The sequence below is a fragment of the Mauremys reevesii genome, linkage group 4 (assembly GCF_016161935.1).
Source record: "Mauremys reevesii isolate NIE-2019 linkage group 4, ASM1616193v1, whole genome shotgun sequence".
NCBI lineage: Eukaryota > Metazoa > Chordata > Testudines > Geoemydidae > Mauremys > Mauremys reevesii.
In genome coordinates, this window is record NC_052626.1 from 24227569 (window position 1) to 24245366 (window position 17798).

The window sequence follows — 17798 nt, forward strand, 5'->3', positions numbered from 1 at the left end:
GACTATAAACTTCCTAAAATAAGCAACAGAGTTTTAAAAGAAAATCAGCCTATAATAGTAATCACAATCATGAGTCTCACAGTTTGGTGCCCTATATTTCATTAACAAAATGAGAGAAAAAAAATGAATGTAGCAGTAAATTCTCAGCAATCTCCTCCTGGCTAATTAGTCAGCATTCACTAAACCAAAATTCTGAGTATGTGCCCTGGACCTGAATGTAGCCAACAAGATCTACCCTGTATTTAGAAGATTCCCACGTTTTCCACCACAGGTGAAAGTGGGAATGGTTATTTCCAAATGAAGTTACACATTTTCTTTTAAAAATGAAAGATTATCTAAACAAAAGTTTATTTCTTCTATCTATACATCAATGAGTTGAAGACTGCTTCCTCAGAATAGGTTTGTCAAAGTAAACACTTACAATTAATAGTTACTGTTTGTAGTTTGTGTGGCCAACACTATTTATGATTCCTTCTACTGTGTTCTGGGAAGAATCCCTAGAATAAAAAATTGGGCGGGGGGGAGGGAACAGAAGAGGAAAGAAAGAAGCCGAGGTGTAGTACAATGTTACATGTGCGGATAGTAGTTTGAGACTCAAATGGAAATATTTGATCCCTGACTACTTGCCATTAGAAGCACTGCAGAGACAACCTGACCAATCCTGTTAGAGCAGGGGAGGAGTAGGGAGATTGAAAAGTAGTATTTTGTGGTGGTGGTGTTTTTTTTAATTTCCTTGATGGCCTGTCAGGGCATCCTCCTTTTCTGCAATACATCTGCCTTAATATTGGGAGAATAAAAGCAGAAGGGGTATATGGCAGTACAGTGGGAAATTCAAGGGAGTTCTAAACATAGAATCATAGAAATGTAGGACTGGAAGGGACCTCAATAGGTCATCTACTCCAGTCCCCTGCACTGAGGCAGGATTAAGTATTATCTAGACCATCCCTGACAGGTGTTGTCTAATCTATTCTTAAAAACCTCCAATGACAGAGATTCCACAACCTCCCTAGGTAATTTGTTCCAGTGCTTAACTACTCTGGCAGTTAGGAAGTTTTTCCTAATATCTAAGCTAAATCTCCCTTGCTGCAATCTAACCCCATTACTTCTTGTTTTGTCCTCAGTGGTAAAGGAGAACAATTTATCATCCTCCTCTTGATAACAATCTTTTATGTATTTGAAGACTTATCATGTCCCCATTCAGTCTTCATTTTTCCAGACTAAACATAAGAACGGCCATACCGGGTCAGACCAAAGGTCCATCTAGCCCAGTATCTTGTTTTCCAACAGTGGCCAATGCCAGGTGCCCCAGAGGGAATGAACAGAACAGGTAATCACCAAGTGATCCATTCTCTGTCGCTCATTCCCAGCTTCTGGCAAACAGAGGCTAGGGACACCATCCCTGCTCATCCTGGCTAATAGCCATTGATGGACCTATCTGCCATGAATTTATCTAGTTCTTTTTTGAACCCTATTATAGTCTTGGCCTTCACAACATCCTCCGGCAAAGAGTTCCATGAATTGACTGTGTGTTGTGTGAAGAAATACTTCCTTTTGTTTTAAACCTGCTGCCTATTAATTTCATTTGGTGACCCCTAGTTCTTGTGTTATGAGAAGGAATAAATAACACTTCCTTATTTACTTTCTCCACACCAGTCAGGATTTTATAGACCTCTATTATATCCCCCTTTAGTCGTGTCTTTTTCAAACTGAAAAATCCCAGTCTTATTAATCTCTCCTCATACGGAAGCCATTCCATATCTCTAATAATTTTTGTTGCCCTTTTCTGAACCTTTTCCAAGTCCAATATACCTTTTTTTGAGATGGGGTGACCACATCTGCACACAGTATTCAAGATGTGGCCTACCTTGGATTTATATAGAGGCAATATGATATTTTCTGTCTTATTATCTATCCCTTTCTTAATGACGCCCAACATTCTGTTTGCTTTTTTGACTGCCGCTGAACAGTGAGTGGATGTTTTTAGAGAACTATCCACAATGGCTCCAAGATCTCTTTCTTGAGTGGTAACAGCTAATTTAGACCCCATCATTTTATATGTAGAGTTGGGATTATGTTTTCCAGTATTTTTTCAATCTTTCCTTGTAGGTCATGTTTTCTAGACTTTTAATTATATTTGTTTCCCCCCTCTGGACTTTCTCCAATTTTTCCACATCTTTCCTCAAGTGTGGTGCCCAGAACTGAACACCATACTCCAGTTGAGGCCTTATCAGTGCTGAGTAGAGTGGAAGAATTAGTTCTTATGTCTTGCTTACAACACTCCTGCTAATACATCCCAGAATTATGTTCGCTTTTTTTCAACAGTATTATGTTGTTGACCCACATTTAGTTTGTGATCCACTATAACCTCCAGATCCTTTTCTGGACATCCTTGGATCAATGATACATGTGGGCTCACCTTCTTTGTTACTGAGGCTGGAGATAGAACAGGTCTCTCTTCACAACCATGGCAGCCCTATCAGAACTGGATGGATCTGATAGCTTTGATGTGCAGAAATCAGCACTGCTAACATTGGTCATCTTGCTCCTATGCTTCTTTTTCCTCGGTGCCTCAGCATCCAAGAGTGAAGGCACTGAAAGCCACTTACATCCATCTTCTGGAATCTGGAAGAGGTAGTCAAAACCAACCCTGGTCCTGCAGCTGCAGGGGTTATGTCAGGGTCAGATCACCATGAGGCGCAAGGTATGGCACAGTGAGGGCAGCTGAATTTGTCCTCATCCTTTATTCTGTTACTGGGACAATGGGATCTACCCACATGGGCCTTCATTGGGACATATATCACCTCAGGACCTTGACCGCAGGGCCTGCAGGAACCAAGTCTGGTCCTGATAGGGGTTGTAGCTTCTTGGAACCCTTCAATCAACCAGAACTGATGGAGGCTACTGGGGGCAATGCCGACTCTTTAAACTTTGGAACTGAAGTCTGAACAGATCCAGAGGATCTAGCCTCCAAGGCTTCCTTAAGCAGAAGGAGTTGCAGACAAGTCCCCCTGTCCTTGCGGGCTCTAGGGATGAAGTGCTGACAGATCAAGCATCCAGAAGATGAGTGGCCTTCTCCCAGACACCTCAGGCACTACACCAAGTCAGAGGGCTATGGTGCATTGTGAGGGATGTCTGACACCCCATCCATAGATGGTGAGTGTGAGGGACTTGAACTACAGCTCACATGAGGCACCACAGCATCATTTCTGAATCTAGATATTTCAATTTTTGGCCAAAATTTTCTGTGGAATAAAATATAATTTTTCAACCAGTTCTAACTACACTCACCTTTATAAGCAGCATCTAAGCACCAATATCAAGCCTCTGAATGCGAAAAATAATTCCAGACTAGCGATATTTCAAAAATGGTAACAAAAATGGTAATAAGAGGACTTCATAAAGATGATGATGTAGCCTCACATTGATTGTCGATGCAGGAGGATTCAGCAAACACTATAGGGGTACACATATGTGAGAGGCCAGATCAATGAAAGAATTTCCAACAGTTACATGTAGGACAGACAAGACTGTCCTTGACCATTGCAGGCTGTTGTATCCTTGCTTCACGCTGTTCATGTTTTTCACATAAGGTGTTAATGCATCTTGCTTCAAAGTGGTTAACAGTGACATGACAAATCTGCCACTACTTTGCTCTGTTGTGAGCTGTTGCTTCCCAGCTGCTGGAGTCAACTTGACAAGCTTTTGAAGTTTGACTTCAGTGTGTCTTTATATCATTTGTACTGGCCACCATAAGAATGGGTGCCTTACTTTAGCTGACCATAAAATATGGCATTGGGTATTCTCGAGTCAAACATATAAATATGATGCCCAGACCAACACAGCTCTGAGCATGCTCTGAATACCACACATCCAACAACGACTAAGGAGTTTGATGTAAGAGAACTTGATAATTACATTCATTTGTAATGAGTGACTGAAAATGAATTCCACATTCTCATTAAGCCGAAATAAAGAAAATTGGTACACTCATTTATTATGGACTACTGAGTAAGGTAAAAACCAGATTTGAACCTTGACTTTCCTATTGAGGTCACAAAAAGATCATCAGCCTTTCTTATTGCATTTCAACTACGCAAGTGCCCTTTGGAACTAGAATCTCGAAACAAGAGTCCTTTTGAACTGGCTGACTAAGATCACCAGTATTATTTATTGGCTGTTAGCCAAGAATATAGGAAAAATGAGAAAATGTGCTATAGCACTGATGTTTATGGCCACATCTGTAAGAATAGTGGCCAGTTGTCAGCATATTTATATATTACACACAAAAAATTAAGTAAAAAGAACAGTATTAAATTTGCAAAGTCAAGCACTCAAAAGTTAGAAAATGATAACATTGAGGTTGCCTATACAACTTTAATTCAGCCATCTTGTGTATGTGCATTGTGACAGCCTTCAAGTACACGATCATATATTATTTTTCCTCACAGGATCCCAGCCTCATTCAGTGCACAAGATGGACTATCACAGAAATGTAAGGGTGGAAGGGACCTCAAGAGGTTATCAGGTCCAGACCCCTGCACTGAGGCAGGACCAAGTAAACCTAGACCATCCTAGAAGATGTTTGTCCAACCTGTTCTTAAAAACCTCCAATGGCAAGGATTCCATAACCTCCCTTAGAAGCCTATTCCAGAACGTAATTACCATGATGGTTCTCAGGGTACCCAGGACCGTGAGTCACCTTGTTACTCCCTGCCTCCAGCATGAGGGAGTCTTGCCTGTGCTTAGCTGCCAGCTCTCTGACACCATCAGCCTATCAGCCACCCAAGCACTCTCTTCTGGGCAAGGCTACCCATAGGTGCACCCCAGTCCTCAAGCCCCTTTGAAGCATTCCCCTGTCTCTTTATCCACTGAAGACTCACAGAAATACTGGATCTGCTGTCCCCAAGGGAACAATGTACCCATCAGCTTGTATGATTCAACTCAGGATCAGCACCTTGCTTAATGTCACAGCACTTAGATATATCTATAATGAAAACAAGAATACGTTTATTACCAAAGATTGAAGGTTCAAGCAATTGTGAATAAGGATAATAGAAACAAAAGGTTACATATAAAACAGAATCGTAACACGCTTTCCAGAGACTATACTTTCATTAACAGGCTATCCCCCTGTCTAAATAACTTTACCTCACCCTAAATCAGGGGTCGGCAACTTTTCAGAAGTGGTGTGCCGAGTCTTCATTTATTCACTCTAATTTACGGTTTCGCGTGCCAGTAATACATTTTAATGTTTTTAGAAGGTCTCTATCTATAAGTTTATAATATATAGCTAAACTATTGTTGTATGTAAAGTAAATAAGGTTTTTAAAATGTTTAAGCAGCTTCATTTAAAATTAAATTAAAATGCAGAGCCCCCTGGACTGGTGGTCAGGACCTGGGCAGCGTGAGTGCCACTGAAAATCAGCTCATGTGCCGCCTTCGGCACACATGCCATAGGTTGCCTACCCCTGATCTAGCCAGTTATTCCCCATTTTGTGGCTGTGTGTTTGTTTTTTCCTTCCTAAGTGAAGTACTTTGCATTTGTCTTTATTGAATTTCATCTTATTGATTACAGACCAATCCTCCAATTTGTCCAGGTCATTTTGAATTCTAATCCTGTCCTCCAAAGTGCTTGCAACCCCTCTCAGGTTGGTGTCATCTGCAAATTTTTATAAGTATACTCTTCACTACATTATCCAGGTCATTAATGAAAATATTGAATGGTACTGGACCCAGGACTGACGGCTGCAACACCCCACTAGAGACACTTCCAGTTTGACAGTGAACGATCGATATCTACTCTTTTAGTACAGACTTTCAACCAGCTGTGCACGCACCTTATAGTAATTTCATCTATACCACATTTTCCCTAGCTTGCTTATGAGAATTTCATGTTGGACTGTGTAAAAAGCCTTACTAAAATCAAGATACAATATCACATCTACTGCTTCACCCCTATCCATGAGGCCAGTTACTCTGTCAAAGAATGAAATTAGGTTAGTTTGGCATGATTTGTTCTTGACAAATCCATGCTGGCTAGTCCGTACAAACTTATTATCCTCTATGTGCTTATAAATTGATTGTTTAAAAATGTATTCCAGTATCTTTCTTCTTAATTGAGCAGCTATTCAATATTTTGTTTTCTCCCCATTGTTCAATGTGTGGCCTCATGCATTATTTACTACACACTATTCAAATGCTGGTCTGAAGACAGAATTATTCGTTTCCTTATGGGTTTTTCTGTGGTGCTCATCAATACAGAGTATGAGTGCTTCAGAAGTATTCATTTATGTTCACAACACCTCTGTGAGGTGAGGTGAGGGGCTGGTATCATCCCCATTTTAGAGAGGGGGAACTAAGGCACAGAGATTAAGTTCAGAAGTACTCACTAAATTTTGGGTGTCTAGGCTGAAATGCTTAGGACCTGATTTTTCAGAGTACTTAACTTTATATAGCTACAGCACTTTACATGTTCAAATCACGGCACTCATTGACTTCTGTTGCAGCTGTAAGTACTCAACACTTCTGCAAATCAGATCCAAGGTCTTGAGTCAGGAACCCAAAAAATGAGGAACACATAATTAGTGGCCACTTTTGAAAAGTCTGATTTCAGTGATTTGCTCAGCATCACACAGTAACTCTGTGACACAGAATGAAATAAAATCCAATTTTCCAGAGCAGCATTCAAACATCTTTACGATGAAACCATACTTTCTCTTCCTGCAATTCACTACCTCATTCAGTACACACCTTCCAACTTTTGCAACAAATGAGGTGGGGGAGGGAGTAGTCCCTGAGAGCACAGGAGACAGGCTCCCACTCCCTGCACTCAGTTCTAGTGTCCAGCTCCACCCTGCCACACAGTAGCAATTACAAGGAAAGCCTGGCTTCACCCCTCTAGCCCCAGAGGGAAGCATGCTCAGTCACTCTGTGTAGATGGAATATACATCATCTTGTCACACGTAGGATTGGCGAGAGATATTTGAGAATGCTCACTAAAGGTGGAATTGTCAAAGATTTTTAGCTACTAAAATTGAAGAAGTTTCTACTGAGCATGTGCACACTGTGATTTTTTCAAAGGCTTATAACTTGGCCAAATTTGGGTGGACTTTCATGGGAACTTCCAAGGCACATCCACAACACAAACTTCAAACCCCTGCAAAATTTTATGTCCATCCACTAATGCACAGGGACACTAGAACTTTTCAAGGAAGTTGTCAAGAATTTTTTTAACATAGGCAAAACAATGTATTTTTTCCCTAGCTTAATTCTCAAAAACAGCTGACCCAGTTTGGGTGAAATTTTCCAAAATAATTTTCTCTGAGGCAGACACCAAGCATGGAAAATTTCAGCCCAAACAGTTAAAATCTGGCAAAGTAATAAGCCACTGAAAACAGGGTCTTATAGTGTCAGCCAAATTTAATAATAGGCAGTGCTACCAGCTCCATTTGTAATATAACACATACATACACGCGCACAAACAGGTGCTGACTTGGCTGGGATGATTTAGTTGGGGATTGGTCCTGCTTTGAGCAAGGGTTGGACTAGATGACCTCCTGAGGTCCCTTCCAACCCTGATATTCTATGATTCTAGTGGGTGCTCGACCCCCCTCTGCCCCTGGCCCTGCCCCAACTCCACCCCTGCCATGCCCCCTCCCACCCCCATTCCAACCCCTTCCCCAAAGTCCCCGTGCCAACTCCGCCCCCTCCCTGCCCCATTCAACTCCATAGCCTTAATCATTTTGTTGCCCTTCTCTGTACGTTTTCCAATTCTCATATATCTTTGCTGAGATGGGGCAACCAGAACTGCAAACAGTATTCAAGGTGGAGATGTCCCAGGGATTTATATAGTGACATTATGGTATTTTCTGTTTGATTATCTATACCATTCTAAATAGTTCCTAACATTCTGTTAGTTTTTTGACTGCCGCTGCACACTGAGATGTCTTCAGAGAACTATCCAGGATAACCCCAAGATCTCTTTCTTGAGTGGTAATAGCTAATTTAGACCCCATTATTTGGTATGCATAGCTGGGATTATTTTTTCCAATCAGCATTACTTTGCACTTATCAACACTGAATTTTATCCGCCATTTTGTTGCCCATAACCAAGTTCAGTGAGATCCCTTTGTAATTCTTTGCATCAAATTTGGACTTAGCTATCTTGAGTAATTTAGTGTTGTCTGCAAACTTGACCACATCACTATTTACCCACTTTTCCAGATCATTTATGAATAAAGTTAAGATTATGTCACGCTTATTTTTAGTAAAAATCACGGCCAGGTCATGGGCAATAAACAAAAATTCACAGAAATTAGGATTGCCAACTTTCTTATTGCACAAAAGTGAACATCCTTGCCCCGCCCCCTTCCCAAGGCTCCGCCCCCGCTTACATCCCCTCCTCCCTCTGTCGCTCACTCTCCCCCATCCTCACTCACTCACTCACTCATTTTCACCAGGCTTGGGCAGAGGGTTGAGATGACAGAGGGAGCGAGGGCATCAGCTGAGGGTGTGGGCTATGGGGTGGGGCCAGGGATGAAAGGTTTGGGGTGCAGGAGGGAGCTCTGGGCTGTGTGATGGGGACGAGGGGTTTGGAGTGTGGGAGAGGGCTCTGGGCTGAGGCAGGGGGTTGGGATGTGTGAGGGGGTATGGGCTCTGGGCTGGGGATGAGGGGTTTGGGATGCAGGAGGAGGCTCAAGGCTGGGGGATTCGGCGTGTGGGAGGGGGTTCCAGGCTGAGGCAGGAGGTTGGAGTGTGGGAGGGGGTATAGGCTCTGGGCTGGGGGTGCAGGCTCTGGGGTGGAGGCAGAAATGAGGGTTCAAGGTGCAGGAGGGGGATCCGGGCTGGGGCAGGGGGTTGGAGTCGGCGGGGGGTGAGGCCTCGGGCTGGGAGTACAGGCTCTGGGGTGGGGCTGGGGATAAGGGGTTTGGGGTATAGGAGGCGGCTCCGGGCTGGGGCCAAGGGGTTCGGAGTGCGAGAGGGGTTCTGAGCTGGAGCAGGGGGTTGGGGCACAGGAAAGGGTTTGGGGTGCAGGCTCCGGGAGGGATTTTAGGTGCAGGAGGGGCTCAGGGCGGGGGCAGGGGGTTGGGGCACGGGAGGGAGTGCAGGCTCTGGGAGGAAGTTTGGGTGTGGGAGAAGGTTCAGCGCAGGGGGTTGGTGCGCAGGAGGGAGTTTGGGTGCGGGAGGGGGCTCAGGGTTGCGGCAGGGGGTTGGGGTGTGGGAGAGATTTTGGGGTTCGGCTTCCAGGCGGAGCTTACCTCGGGCAGCTCACCACAAGTGGCGACATGTCCCTCGGCTCCTAGGTGGAGGCGCGGCCAGGTTGCTCTGTGCAGTGGGCACTGCCTCCGCCCATAGGCACCGCCCCTGCAATTTCCGTTGGCTGCGGTTACCAGCCTGGCAACCCTAATGGAAACCTGTGACTTGTGCCTTTTTACTAAAAATAACCATGACAAAATGAGGCTGAGCCTGAGCCCGTTGGCTCAGAGCTCCGGGTCCCCCTGCCACCTGGGGCAGCTGGGAGCTGTAGGGGCCCCCCACAGCGGCTGGTAGCTCTGGGTCCCCCCGCTGCCTGCAGCAGCTAGGAGCTGCTGGGGCCCCCAGCCGCCTGCAGCAATTGGAAGCTCTGGGTCCCCTCACCATCTGAAAGGTCCAGCCCCACTGCCCCAGGGCTGAAACAGAAAATGTCACATAGATCACAGATTCCATGACATAATAGCCTTATTAATGAATATGTTGAATATCACAGGTCCCAGTACAGAACCTTGGAGGACCCTGCTATTTACCTTTTTCTGTTGTGAAAACTGACCAGCTATTCCTACTCTTTGTTTTCTCTTTTAGCCAGTTACTGATCTATGAGAGGACCTTCCCTCTTATCCCATGACAGATTACTCCACTTTAGCCTTTAATGTGGAACTTGTCAAAGGCTTTCTAGAAGACCAGGTACAATAGACCAACTGGCTCTGATAGATCGGTGAGGCATGATTTCCGTTTACAAAAGCTATGTTGACTCTTCACCAACAAGTTCATCTATGTGTCTGATAATTCTGTTCTTTACTAAGTTTCAGTCAATTTGTCTGGAACTTAAATTAGGCTTACTGACCTGTAATTGTCAGGATTACCTCTGGATCCTTTTTTAAAAATTAGTGTTACATTAGCTATCCTACAGCCAACTGGTACAAAGACTGATTAGTTAGCAGTTCTGTAATTTCATATTTGAATTCCTGCAGAACTCGTGAGTGCATACCATCAGTTGCTGGTGACTTATTACTGTTTACTTTATCAATTCGTTCCAAAACCTCCTCTACTGACACTCACATCTCCTGCAGTGAAGACCAGTTCAGATAATTCATGTAGCTTCTTTGCAACAGCCTTGTCTTCCTTGAGTGTTCCTTTAGTACCTTGATCATCCAGTGGCCCCACTGTTTGTTTGGCAGGCTTCCTGCTTCTGATGTGCTTTTTAAAAAAATTACTATTAGTTTTTGTGTCTTTTGCTAGCAGTTTCAGAGTCTTTTTTGGCTTGCCTAATTATACTTGTACACTTCTCAGAATTTATGCTTCTTTCTATTTTCCTCAGTGGGATTTGGGGGGCCTATAACTCAAGAACCCCTTGCGTGAATGACCCCAAATTTGGATCACTAATACTACCCCACATCTCCATGAGACACACTAAATTTCAAAGCAATCTGTATAACCAGTCAGATTTTAGGGCTCTTACAATATTTGAGCATTAAAGCATATAAACTGGTGACAATGGAAACCTTTAAGCCATTTTTCTGTATTGGCACATGTACTGAAAAAATATACATTTTTTTACATACTGTTCTCAATTTGGGTACCCCAAATATTTAGTGGGTGCCATGCACTAGCTTGAGTAAAATTTGGCAGATTAAGAGCATTTTGACTTGCATTACAGCAATGGTTCTCTCTCTAGCTGTGCGCGCGCACACACACACGCATGCACAAAACACCTAGAAACTTTGAAAATTTGCTATTTTTTCAGAGTTTGCATTTCCACAACCCCTATGCCAAATGACCCTACCCTGCATCCTGCCAAGGCACACAAAATTTCAGAGGAATTCATCTAATCATGTTGATTTTAGAGGATGTAGAAAGGTCAACCTTTAAACAGAAGTCATGACGCAACCTTAACTAGGGTAGCACTGCCACATCATTCTAATAAAATTCAATCATTTACTGTCCTGTTTACAACTCCTTTTGGGTTGATTGAAACAAACCCGATTCCTTTTAAAATTATAACCTCCATTTTGTGCACACATGTTCATTATAGTAAGGGCTGGTCATGAGTGAGCAGATGCTGGATTAAGGAAAATTAAAAACTACACACCACTTTACATATTGACTACATTTAGGGCCCTGGCAGCCATCACAGGTTGTCTTTTTACAACCTACTTCTTATCATGATGAAGCCTCCAAACAATGATTTTTTTATAATCCACAAGCTTTGGCATGTAAAAATAATCAGTAGTTCAACATTGTTGAAAAATGTTGTCATTTTTAGAATACTGCTTTGTTCAGTGTGAATTTGCATCTGTGGCTGTAAGAGTCTACAAAGGGTCAAAGAACATCCCACGTTTTATAGTTCCAGAGGCAGTTAAATTACTCTAAGATTGTCCCTTGGATGCAGCCTTGGACAGGGCTGCCCAGAGGATTCCGGGGGCCTGGGGTCTTCAGCGGCGGGGGGCCCCTTCCGTTCCGGGACCCGCCGCCGAAGTGCCCCGAAGACCCACGGCGGGAGCCCCCCGCCGCCGAATTACCGCCGAAGCGGCACCCGCCGCTGAAGCACAGCCCGGTCTTCGGCGGTAATTCGGCGGTGGGGGAGGGTCCCCGCCGCGGATCTTCGGGGCACTTCGGTGGCGGGTCCCGGAACGGAAGGGGCCCCCCGCCGCCGAAGACCGGGCTGCACTTCGGCGGCGGGTCCCGCTTCCCCTCGGCCCCGGCCCCGGCCCCAGCCTCTTACCCCCGGCTCTCTCCTCACCCGGAGTCTCAGCGCCTCGCCGGAACAGCCGCAGCGTGTGGCCGGCGGGGCCTGAGCTCCGTCCCGCTCAGAGCCGCGTGGGGAGGGAGCGGGGCTGGGAGCTCCACGCCGAGCAGAGGCCGCTGAGCTCAGCCCAGAGCTCGCAGCCCCGCCCCCTCCCCACGCGGCTCTGAGCGGGGCGGGGCTCAGGGGCCCCGGCGGAGACTGGCCGCTTGATGCGCTGAGGCGCCAGGAGAGGGGCGGAGGCGGGAGCCTCCGCTGTTCTCTTGGGGGCCCCTGCGGAGCCCAGGGCCCGGGGCAAATTGCCCCCTTTGCCCCCCCCTCTGGGCGGCCCTGGCCTTGGATGCAATCTTCCTTGGGATGATTTTGACTTTGTATCACCATCTAAATTTGCATGTCAAGAGATCCTACTGAATTTCATTTTCTGCAAAATGTCACTTTCTAATATAGAGAATGGTGTAAGTCAGTGGTTCTCAAACTTTTGTACTGGTGACCCCTTTCCCATAGCAAGCCTCTGAGTGGGACCCCCCTTATAAATTAAAAACACTTTTTTATATATTTAACACCATCATAAATGCTGGATGCAAAGCAGGGTTTGGGGTGGAGGTTGACAGCTCGCAACCCCCCATGTAATAACCTCGCAACCCCCTGAGGGATCCTGACCCCCACTTTGAGAACCCTGGTTTATGTTTTATTGTATAGGTTTACAAGTTTACTTCAATATGAAGGAATGCTATACTTTGTAAAAAGAAGTGAATAAATATTTAGCAAGTTGAAAAAAAAAGATCATTAGAAGACATTATTGTAACCTGCAACTAGAATCAGCAGATCAACTACACTATTCTCCAAAACAAATTTATAATAGTTACAGAAGTGATTAAGGTTCCAGTCACGGCAAGACTTTCATCATGTACAGGTGTCGTTATGAAAAATGGAGACATTGTAGAATTAGGTTAAACCAATGGAAAACAACTATATTTCACTAAATAAAATTCCACTCTGCTAAACATAAGGACAAGTAAGGACTGAGAAACAAACTCTAGTACTTTGAAGAAGAGGATCTTCAGAACTCTGAGCTGAACCAAATCATTCAATTTCATTCTAAGACCAATGATCAATTCCAACATGTGTGTTCTCTGTGAGGAATCACGTAACAACATTCAGTTGCTGAGACAGACACACGCCTCAGATGAAATGGTAAAACATCACCTCAAAAGTCATGAGCCTCAAGCAGCAGATTGTAAATCTCATAACCCAGTAACATGGAGTAGTAAATTATACTGATTATTTACAACGTACTGCACTTTGCATATATTTAATTAATCTTTACAACACCCATGTGATGTAGGTAACATTATCCCATTTTGCAGAGGGAAAAACTAAACAGAAACAGCCTAAGTAACCTGCCCAGGGCCAATCAGTCACAATGAGCATTCTGAAGTTTCTGCCTCCTAGACTCAGTGTTCAATTCATTAGACCGGGGTAGGCAACCTATAGCACACGTGCCAAAGGCGGCACGCAAGCTGATTTTCAGTGGCACTCACACTGCACAGGTCCTGGCCACCGGTCCTGGGGGCTCTCCATTTTAATTTAATTTTAAATGAAGCTTCTTAAACATTTTAAAAACCTTATTTACTTTACATACAACAATAGTTTAGTTATATATTGTAGACTTATAGAAAGAGACCTTCTAAAAACATTAAAAAGTATTACTGGCACGCGGAACTTTAATAAATAATAAATGAAGACTCAGCACAGCACTTCTGAAAGGTTGCTGACCCCTGCATTAGACCATATTGCCTCTCTCTGGAGTGTGGCATTCCACTTCTAAAACTGGAGTTGTTAATGTTTTAAGACTTGACAAATTCTATAACGGTTCTATTTTTCTGTTGACTGTAATCCACTTAAAATGAAACCACTTGAGGCCCCAGCTTCTTTAGGACACTAAGACCTTTGGTATCTGCTGAAACTGGCATATAGTCAACGTCAAATGGTGTTTTGTGCAAAGTCTTTGAAATAGCTGCATGGCTCAAACCACTCTGCAGAGAAAAAAGTGATAAAAGTGTGTATTTTATTGTCCTTCCCCACCCCCCTCTTGAGAGCACCTTCAGCCAGGCCTCAGCTACTTCAAAGACTTCATACTGAACATGCCTAGAGATTCAAGCTAAAGATGAAGCTGTCAAGTTCAGCAGACACCAAAAGCTCCTGAGGGTAAGCATTTCTTTTAAAAATTAAAATTAATACAAAAATAAATATAATAAGGGGGAAAAACTAATGTACATCCGTCTCACTCCATATACACATACCCCCACCACCTTCTGAGCCATAATTGCCTGAGTTGGCAGTTTAGCAGCCAAAGAGGTTGTTTCTGGATTTATCTGTCAAATATGACAAAGCATTGAAGGAGTCAATGTAGCCACTTTAGCCGGCTTTATTCACTACACTCATTTAGATTCTATAGGATTAGACTAGACAGGAGCTTTCTCCTGCTTAGGATCCTTATGTGCTGAGTTCCCTGAAGCTCAATAGATTTTTGAGACAAAAACAGGATCCACTTCAAGCAGCAGGTCTTCACCTTTAAATCCCTAAATGGGCTATGACCCAGCTATATCGCTCTCCTCACTCACTATGTCAGCTTTATTCAATCGGGTGCTTCAGCTAGAGAAGCCCAGGTTAGAACTTGCAAGAGCAGAACAGTCACATCTCATCTATGGAATTGGTTACTGCTGAACCACACTTCTACTTTTAGGACATGAAAATAGTCTTTCCCTAATAACTGAGCTATGGAGTCAGTCCAATACTGAATTGTTGAGGATATTTACAATATAAGGGAACCTTCTACCTTTATGTACCAAATTCAAATCTAAATCAAGACTGTAGTAGCCAAAAGTTGTTTCTTTCCTCTTCCTTACAGTTAGGGTGACCAGATAGCAAATGTGAAAAATCGTGACGGGGGTGGGGGGTAATAGGAGCCTATATAAGAAAAAGACCCAAAAATCGGGACTGTCCCTATAAAATCAGGACATCTGGTCACCCTACTTAAAGTCAATAGTGGCTGCATGTCTTCCCCATTGCTCCACACACTCATTTGGATGTCTCAAACTTCTCTTTTCCCTCAATATAATCACTCTCCCCAGCTCCATGGTACCACCGAGCCTTTAGGCTCCCATACCTCTAGGTAGCTTACCCCCTTCCCCTCAACTGCCCTACACACTTTTCCATCTCCTAACATGTGAAGGAGGCAGTCTACCCTCTTTCACATCCTTCAGCCATCCTCCCTGATCTGTGGTGGTGTTTTATTTAATCCATACTCACACACACACAAAAACTCTCTTCTGTGGTGTTTTTCATCCTCAAAATGCTTTACAAAAATTATAAACTGATTTTTACTCAAATGTGTGTTAAACAGAGATAGGGCAAACTTTACCAAACCAGACAAAGCTATGTGCAAACAACAATTTTTCTTTTCCCAGCCTTGCCCTGAAAAAAACACGAAATAGGGTCAGTGGAATGTACTCCCCCACACTCCTTCAATATGAATGAACCCCATCCTTAATTCTAAGCCTATCCCTTGAAGAAAGTGGTTGTTAGCCATAGTTCTAGTCCTTACCCAGAAATTACAGATAGGGGATGGGCAGTTATTCACTCATTCCAGTTCACTCTGGCATTCCCATTCCATCTGCCATAGCTGCTGCTTCACTAGTGGCAAGCCATACTGGAGCTGATATTCAGATAAAACAGGCTATCATTAAGGATTTAAAATATTCTTAAAGCCATGAACACAATACAAAGCAATTAAATGTAAATATTTATCTGTGCTGTTCAGATATCACTCAGTGCTTAAGAAGTTTGCCGGAAATCTGCCTTATTCTGTGTTCTGTTCCAACTGGCTGTGCATAATAGGATCTTCATACTGCCCTGCCCAGACTATCTGGGAAGCTCAGTTCTTAAAGGCACAGTTGCAATACCACATTATCCTTGTGAGAGCCTAGAGATGAATTAAACTTTCTTCTTCTACTTTTAATACAAATTACTGAATTGTAATTATAAAGCACTTGAGTAACATGAACTATGGACATATCTTTTAAATCCATAACTGAACATTTAGTCACGTTATATTTGCACATAACATTTGACATATTCGGCTGAAAATATGTGCTATTAGAGGAAATGAGAAAGCAATGTCGTGTTTTTAACCTATTTTTCCTAACACCAAAAAAGATATGTAATTTATTGAAAGAAACCTGAGAAAGTTTTCTTCTAATAATGTCTTGACTTCTTACTGCTTATGCTTCTGTCATCTAATCCCTGTTAAAAATTACAGCTAGAGATTTCAAGTTTTTTCAGTGTGGTTTGGCAAAATTAGGCTGATTGAAATTTTTCAAGTTTAAGTAAAATACAAGAATTTTACAAAAATATTCTTGAAATTGTTTTGATTTTTTTTTTGTGCTCTAGGTATAATGATCATAGACATCTCTGTTCCATCTGCATCTGTGCCTATTTTCACCCATGCAAGATTTAGCTCCAATTTTAGAAACCTAAGCTTCTGAGAACTTGGCTCTAGAAAATGCTGGAGACAATATTTCAAATGCATAATATGATGCTCAGGCAGCTTTACATTATTAAGTGTAAGATGGCATGCACAATATGCAAGAGTGTATGCTGCCAGATTACAAAGGTATAATTAAAAACAAAAAATATTTGATTTCCCTCTTGCCCACAAGAGATTTACATAATTTTCCAAGCAACTATAGTAGCTATACTGTTAATGAATGCAAATTGTACATTAATACCAGATGTTTATTTCAGATTTAAAACTCCATAAGGCAATTACTAGAGATTTCTGATACAAATTTTAGTACAAGCAGATTATATTTATTCAATCATAGGTCATTTCAAGGGAAGACAAGAAAATGATGGACCATGTCAGATTTCACTCATTGAAAGTAATGGAGTGTGGGCAATCTCACTTAATTACTTTCCAAATAACTTATTCAGTGAAACCATGCTAACATATCATTATCCCCACCCCATCTCCCTAAATATCCCCAGGGAGCTACTTCCGCATTTTAATCATGTAATGGATGAGCATTTTAGATTTAGTTTCATGGAGGATGGACAGGCTGACTGAGCCAAAGTTTGTCCCCTTCTATGAACTTGGAGTTGCTTCTACTGACATTGCAAATAACTCTAAATAGATTATTATAGACAACTTCCCTATTTATTCACCCCAACCTTATGCAACACCCATAAATATGAAAAGTAAAAACTTTCCACTATGGCCTACCAAAGTTCCCAGTGACAGAAAAGCAATTGCAACATCAACTTGACATATTTCACCTTAAACGTCCAGGAGAAAAAATCAAAATAAAACTTATTAAGACTTTTTAATATAAAATTGTTTGACTTAATCGTTTAATAATTTACTTCTAAAGAAATTTTAAAACCATTTTAAATCATCTGCATGTAGTTTAGACTTTAGTACAAAAATGAATTTTGGTATACTTAATTAGAAATTAAAGCACATCTTATCAGCACTGTAAAGTATCCTAATTTTTAAACAACTCTTTGATGATCAGATAAAACATGATTTCCTAGTGAGAGCCCAATGCTTTAATTTACAATTCTGACTGTTGTTTTATTTATGATAAAATACTTGATACTGATGGTTTCACTTCATATTATCCATTATCCGGATGCTGTATTTTCTTAGCTAATACAGTGTTAAAACATGGATTAAAATAACTTCTGTTTTAATTAAATTGTAACAAAATGGAATTAAAACTATATATATTAGGGCTGC

The 17798-nt window shown here is 42.5% G+C and overlaps 1 protein-coding gene across 8 annotated transcripts in view; it reads right to left on the bottom strand.

The window, feature by feature from the left end:
• The window catches only part of EML1 (EMAP like 1), a 222688-nt gene that overhangs the window by 96059 nt on the left and 108831 nt on the right, over positions 1 to 17798 (bottom strand). Inside the window, exons 1-2 of one of the 8 annotated variants that reach the window (XM_039537394.1) lie at positions 15606 to 15716; positions 4881 to 4984 (exon numbers count right to left, since the gene is read on the bottom strand). The exons of 6 other annotated variants lie outside the window; for them this stretch is intronic. In XM_039537394.1, coding sequence (XP_039393328.1) covers positions 4881 to 4923 — 43 coding nt within the window. In that variant the 5' untranslated portion in view covers positions 4924 to 4984; positions 15606 to 15716. Of the gene's footprint in view, positions 1 to 2416; positions 2537 to 4880; positions 4985 to 15605; positions 15717 to 17798 lie in introns of those variants that run through there. One more of the 8 variants, XM_039537400.1, reaches the window with a different exon arrangement.